The sequence below is a fragment of the Pomacea canaliculata genome, linkage group LG3, assembly GCF_003073045.1.
Source record: "Pomacea canaliculata isolate SZHN2017 linkage group LG3, ASM307304v1, whole genome shotgun sequence".
In the NCBI taxonomy this organism is placed as follows: Eukaryota; Metazoa; Mollusca; class Gastropoda; order Architaenioglossa; family Ampullariidae; genus Pomacea; species Pomacea canaliculata.
Genome location: NC_037592.1, coordinates 3,547,418 through 3,554,622, shown reverse-complemented (window position 1 = coordinate 3,554,622; position 7,205 = coordinate 3,547,418). Strand labels below are relative to the sequence as shown.

The 7,205-nt window shown below is 43.9% G+C and overlaps 1 protein-coding gene across 5 annotated transcripts in view; it reads left to right on the top strand.

Moving 5' to 3' along the window:
- Nucleotides 1-972: 972 nt before the first annotated feature.
- The window catches only part of LOC112559799 (ras and EF-hand domain-containing protein homolog), a 37,065-nt gene continuing 30,832 nt past the window's right edge, over nt 973-7,205 (top strand). For 2 of the 5 annotated variants that reach the window (XM_025231214.1, XM_025231212.1), the window contains exons 1-2: nt 2,977-3,505; nt 6,202-6,595. In XM_025231214.1, the coding sequence (XP_025086999.1) occupies nt 6,243-6,595 (353 nt within the window). In that variant the 5' untranslated portion in view covers nt 2,977-3,505; nt 6,202-6,242. Of the gene's footprint in view, nt 1,126-2,976; nt 3,506-6,201; nt 6,596-7,205 lie in introns of those variants that run through there. The other 3 variants (XM_025231213.1, XM_025231215.1, XM_025231216.1) reach the window with 3 other exon arrangements.

Below are 7,205 nucleotides of genomic sequence, written 5' to 3'. Positions count from 1 at the left end.
AGGGAGCTTGTCTTGACTTTTAAAATTTTGTTATAACGGTTTATTTTGTTTCATTGCATTGTGCATATGTACAATACAGCTTTATAACTAGCTCACCACATGCTAAAAATAGGCATGAGAGCTATTTGTAGAAAGGTCTCACCCCAGCCTCACCAAAGCTGGAGTTGATGTAACACCACAATGAAACTGGAGAGAAGCCGAGGTTTACCAAGCAAACATTCTCAACACATTCTGTATCCGTTTGTCATCTCACACATCCACAATCACGACATTGTCCAGTGTTGTTGCACACAATGGATCCTACAGGTACCTGACAACTCAACAGTCCATGTCGGAGTCACTTGTGGCAATGTGTCTTCAAGGAACCATGCGGAGCCCACCCGAGACAGAACCATAATAATTCCAGCATTGTTTAAAAATTAAATATTAATGAGGATGTTTGTATGGCGCGGAATCCCTACATGTGGCCAGGCTCTCCGAGCTTCACATGACCAGACCATCAATACAGTTCCCAAGAAAAGGACATAATATTTGATGTTTCAGATTATATTATTTAGTTATTATCTCATCTCCATTTATTTTAAACCTAGCCTGTTAGTGTGCTTCTGTAAACGCTCGAACAAGTTAAAATAAACTTTGCCTTGCATTTAAGCCAGCTTCAAAAATTCACTCATTGTATTTCACTTAACACTGGATTCCGTTAGGTTGTCTTCTTATGTAAGCAGTAGGTGTTAGCTAGGTGTTAGCTATGTGTTAGCTAGGTGTTAGCTAGACTGTACAGGTTGGTAAACTCGGTGAGTCAAACAGGATACAAAATAACTGCTGCTCGTTGAAAAGCAACTCAGACATCCAACATTTCACCTCAAGCAAGAAGTTATTTAGCGGAACAGTCCCCCTCCTACCTTTACAACTTTCATTTAGTGTAGAAGTGCGCAGGTACCTGGCAAGGCGATCAGGCTTCACGCATGGCTGGCTGTGTGCTAACTGTGTGTTTGACAAGGCAAGTTGTCATGTACCCGCAGTGTTCATGTCAGTTTAGGTCGTGCTGGTGGTTGTCCTCTCGGGACTCGCAAGACCACCGCTTGAGCATCATTCTGAGGGCACAGTCGACTGGAAATTAATCAGGTTAGTGACCTTTACTGTAACAGTTGATCTTTTAGTGACTTTAGTCCATTGTGTTGTTGTCTTTGTCTTCACCATCTTCCTTTTTCACTCTCGAATCTTCCAACGGTCTTACTCTGTGTGAGTGAGAGAAAGGGAGAATGAGGGAGTGTGTGCACGTGTTCTGTCTGTGTGTGTGTGCGCGCGCGCACCCCTCAGGTCATGCACACAATGCACCTGCATGTTCAGCGCCACGGTCATGTGAATTTCCCCGCCTTTTGGAGGAGCGGCTACATAAATCAACATAAGGCCATGAGGATTTAGTTTGCCTCCCCAGGGAACTTGGTGGACAGCAAACTGCAGGCTGCTTGCTGGACGACAATGACATCCATAGTCTCCTTCTTTTTCTCCTCCGTTCTGTAGTTGTTGTCGTCGGTTCTCCTCTCTCTCTGTATATTCTCCTGCCGAGGACGAAATGTATACCACGCCCTGCTTTGAAAGGGTCGTCAACCCACCAAATAAATAATTCAAATAAATAATTCAAATCTCAAATCATCTCTCTCTCTCTCTGGGCAATATCATTATTAACTGACAAATCATTTCGATAAAGGAATGTCGCCAAATGTTTTACTCGATCTCATACTGAGGCTGTTACCAGGCAATGCCCTACTCCTCTCCCTTCGTAGTCGATTAAAAACTGAATCTTAAATAACGAGCTGTACATTTTTATGTCTATGATTTGCAATGTTGCTAAATGTTATTCCGACTTTTTTGTGTGCGTGCTAGTATGCGTGTATGTTGTTTGCGCGTGTGTTTATACGTGTGTATGTACGTGTGCTCGCGCGCTTGTCTATGTCTATGTATGTATGTGCATGTGTAATTGTGTGCGGATGCTGTGTGTGCATGTGGATGTACACGCCTCTCTAGACGAAACATTAATTAAAAACCACTCTACTTATTACAATACAGTAATTAGGGGCAAGGTTGTTGACTAAAACTCGATGTCTGTCTAATGTGAGTTCTTCCTCGTTTCGTTTTGCTAAAACATTTTGTGTTGCCATATAAAAGCCAGTCACCGTCCGGCTTCAGTTGTTTTGCTGCCGTCCCTAAACAATGCAACTAGCAATAATAACAACAACAACAACAACAACAACAACCACAACAACCAAATTAAGATTGAATTCTCGCTAAGACAGAGAGGATTAAAACAAGCAGGAAGGCGCTAGTGTTGGACAGGATAAATGTTGGAAGTGTGGACATGTTTAGCAACCTGTTTATCCACAACCCACATTCATTATGATGTCAATAAACACAGAAATGCAAGGCATGTAATCAGCGATGCGGAGTTCGCAAAATGTTGCATGGAGCAAATAAACTATCGATCACTTTAGCGACAGCCTCGATCATCTCGGTCACATGTGCACATTTTTAAACTATTCAAAGCTTTTTAAAAATCCTTTGTTATGTCTTTTATTCTGGTGCTGTACCTGGATTTATTTCTCGTTCAGTGTGGAACAAGACATTCATGAGGCACTAGCTTAATTCTCTCCCTTTGAAATACGTCGTCAACATGGCTGTGATGTGACAACATTATTATCTCCTCCTTGGATCTCTGCTTTCCTGCTGTCGCTTGCTTTTTAGTCCCAAAGTACTTTTGAGAAGAAGAAAAAAAAAAAGAGATGCGAATTCGTGCAGCAGTAGGAAGTGTTCGTTATCGGTGACGTGTCGCCATATTGATGTTCACGTGCATACAGAACACAAACACGCGCTGTGTAAATACGGCAACACAATATTATTTGTTGTGTATGTAACCGATCCTTCAAAGGGGCGTACACGTGTGTAAACTGCTTACAGGTATCTGCCTGCCTGTTCCTACAACACACAACACAGCCATTCCCCACTACAGGGACGCGTGTGCAGACGACCCGGCCGCCATGACACCTCACCAACAAACTTTTCTCGGTTTGACCACACACCTGGGGCTGGGCGGTTTAAATTTACTGTTTATGGATTGAAAGCTATGCCTTGTCTGTGTCATCCATTTCAAGACTTGTCAGATAAGTGTTCGCTTGGTTTCACTCGAGTGCACTCGTCTGTCGAAAGCTTCGCACGGTGTGTGCAGCCCGCGGGCAGTCAGTCGTCTGAACGCGGTGTGGACTGGCGTCTGCTCAACTCCCAGCTGTTAGTTTATCGCTGACCAGCTCACACGCGTGGAAAGGAGCAGACGACTGCTGAAAACTGTCTCAAAGTCCCCAAAAAGCTTGTGTAGCCTAGTTGAGGTTAGTCCAGACACCAAATGGCTTCCTGACTACACGTTTGGCGGACAACATTTTGTGTACCGAGTGACATGATGGGGTTTCTGGGATAGTTGACTGCTCAGCCCACCTGCAGTCTCATTTCAGAGGTAAGTTAGTTCATTGTCAATGCCTCAACAGTTTGTATTTGAACTGCACACTCAGTACAGTCATCATTCGAAAGTGGTTTCCAACGGTTCTGATGTTCCAATCTCGGAAGTTTGTATCATCGACCTTTCGCAAGTTTGAAGCAATGGCGAGCTAGGCTTGTTTACATTTTCAAAAATATATTTCCAATTTTTAAATATAAAAACAATGCGATAGGATCTGTCCCGCAACACACTAAAGCAACGAAGGTAACTGCAACTCAGGTAAATGAAAATCTCAGACTTAATATTCCTCCCCTCTTCGGTATGGGTGTTGCCAGTACACTATTCACACCTGGTGGTCATCAGGTATGTAAGCTGTTCAGGTGTGCTACAGGACGACTATTGCAGTATTTCTAAACTATTTCTCAGTCACATCATGCTCACATCTTTATTCATTGGACATCATACATCATACACCTGCACACCGACTATTGTTGTGACTATCCCATTCAGTGTGATATCACTCTTTTCTTTTTCACAATTTCTCTCTTTCTTTCTCTTGCTTACGTGCTCAGCATCCAAACATTTTGGTGCAGGTCAAAGTTCAAGTGATAGACAAACACACACTATTATTGCGAAATGGAGGAGAAAAGAGAGTATCGTTAGAAAAAGTTCGAGTTCGGAAAACTCCTACTGTGGTTAAAAATCTATAGACTGGTCTGAACACGGTGTGCACCTGTTGCACGGCAATGGAGTCCTGCAATGCAAGCAGCTTGACAGCCGATGTACATACCTGGGCGACTGGGCCATGCACCAGCGACTGAAGGGCTCGGTTCAGCGCATTGACGAGGGCAAAGGTGTGGACATGATTGTAGGGTAGGGAGCGGGTGGGGAGCGGGCGGGGGACCCTGCATGTTCCCGCCAACATGTGCACATATCGATGCAGGCAAGAACTGAATATTGCACATCTAGGTGTGGTGCAGAAGCATCTTTTGTTGTTTTGCAATAACATTGACTGCAGGTGACCTGAGCATGCGCATGCCCCCGAGAGGAATATTGGTGTGGAAGGAGGCTGCATGGGTCTGGGTGCATTTACTATAGCTGAGCGCTGCATTTACTATTAGTAGTATTGATGTAGCTCAATCGTCCATGGGCTTACTATCGATCAAAAAAGACGCCGACATCATCATCATCATCAGCAGCAGCAGCATCAGCATCCCTTGACTAGTACTAGTTGACCACAAATTAAGGTGGTCGGTCCACTGATACCATCTTCGGCGGGGGTGTGGCTAGTCGCAGAAAGTGATAAACCTTAACACACACAATCATCTGATGTAAAATGAAATAACATTTACATAGACATATATACACATGATATATATCTGTGTTCAGGAATGTTCTCTTATGTGAGTGTGTGATGTTGGAGGGATGTTGGTTTTCTTTTAAGGGAGGGGAGATTAGGACAAGTTCAGGAACAAACTGCGATGTTTAATACATTGTCATCTTTTCCAGCATTTGTCTATTGTCATTCATGTTGTGCTGTATCTCTGCATTTCTTTTCTAAACAGATGATTTTGTTTCAGTCAGATTTTAACTAAAGGTGTGCTCGCTCTAGTCCAACGCTGACCTTATGAACTTTATGCAAATTGTTTGTGTCGCACAATTATCGCACTTTTCAAGTGAACATCCAGTGTCAATATCCTATCGACCGTTCACTTGCACGAAGATAGCCTTTGGTACCACTTAGATTATCTGACCACTTGTAATTAATCGGCATGGGCAGTCCGAGGGCACAATCATTAGCGCCTTTCATCCATGCAATGACGATCGGTTGTCGTGGGTTCAGATCTCGTCTCGGGTACGCTGGGTTTTGTTTTTTTTTCTCCTCCATATGGCATCTGTTTACAGGGCTAGCTGCTCGAGATAATTTCTCCTCTTCCTGTAAACCAGCATGGAACACCAACATATTGACATCTACTTCCTCAGTTTTGAAATATAAGATACAGTAGCTCAAGAAAACAATGCAGACAGCGAGGACAGTTAAGGGGGAAAAAAGAAAATACCTGGACATGACATCCTCAATATTGCGGCGGTGTTGACACGAGTTCCAAGCTGACCTGTCCATTAGTTTCATCTCGATGCAATAACCGCAACCTTCGCATGACTATGGAACTAGTCTGTCAAAGTTCATTCATAACAGTACCAGAAAACTATCTCTGTAGTACCTTATCCTTCACTCTCTCTCTCTCACACATACACAAACAAGCACGGTCAGAGTGCACGAGGGTGTTAACCTCCAGTCAGTGACTACGACATAAATTATAAAGTGATGTATTCAGAAAAAGGTCAGATATTGATTGGCAGCTCAAGTTTAGCAAGAAACTCGGTGAACTCAATCAGAAAAGAATAGTGACATTGATTAGAGCATACATTAGACATCTCTGTCCTTTTTCTTTCTTTCTGCAGAATTTTTAAAATTTTGTTATGCTAGTAAATAATTTCTCATGCAGTTTGATTCGTGTTCCTTTAAAAAGTATGTGCTCCTATGTATTATGATTGTAAATTGAATTGAACATGTGGCTATGTTTGGCGCACTTTGATGTGTCGATGGTAAACAAACAATGGCTAAACTTTGTCACATATTTGATCATCTTGGTCCTGTTAAGAAGCGCTTCAATCTTCAATCCTCAAACACAACCTTTCTGTCCCTGTTCCAGCATCGAGCTGTGTGCAGCAGTTCCGCCGAGAGGATAACCTAATGGACTCGGGCGAACATGAAAGTCGCCTGGGGGCGCTGTTCAAAGCCTGCGACCTCGACGGGTCAGGGTTCATCGACCAGCAGGAGCTGTCCCGTGTCTGCTCCGAGCTGTCCACTGACGACCTGCGGGACGTCTTCGCCGAGCTGGACAAGGACCGCGATGGCCGCATCAGCGTGGAGGAGTTCACCAAGGGCTTTCGCGGCATCGCCGAGGCCATGGAGACCAAGAATCGCGAGAAGATACGAGAAAGGCTGCGCTCCACCGAGAATCTGGATCAGGCTGGCATCGGCGGGCAAGACAACATTGAAGAGTACGTCGGCTCCTTAGACGAGGGCCTTCGAAGCTTGTCGTGGTAAGACACAATTCTCTTTTCCTTTCAATGGTTTTATTCGTCAACCTCTCTCTCTGCTTATCTGTCACTTTTGTCTTTTTGTCCCTGTATTTTCTTTATGTCCATTGAAGCATTCCTGTTTAAAAAAGAAAGTACTTCAACGAGAAGTAGACGGTTGTTCGTTCGAGATCCACGTAGGCTTTTGGCAAGAAAACAACCCTAGCCCTTCAGTCTGGAATAGGTATCTGACTTATCATGGAAGATGCAGGCAGCAGAAAGAGAGGATTGGACTCTGGCTTCTCCGTTCTTTAGACACAGAAAATAATAATTAATGCTCAGACCTACTACTGCCATGAGAGTGTCTTTTACCCTACCGGTAAGAATTATGGGGGGAAAAGCTGATTGGTAGGTTAATTGCCGAACCAATAAATATCCATTACTTTGCGGATTTAATAAGATTTACACTTCAGTTGTATTCATGCTTGTCTGGATACTAAGACAAGACTAGTACAGAGCACAGTGTGCACAGCACGAGCTGTCGGCTCACGCGCACATTTCTTTCTGGAGGCTCGGAGGGGGGACATTTCATTGTCGTCAGCAACACCTGTCGCTGACCTGCACACAGGTTTGT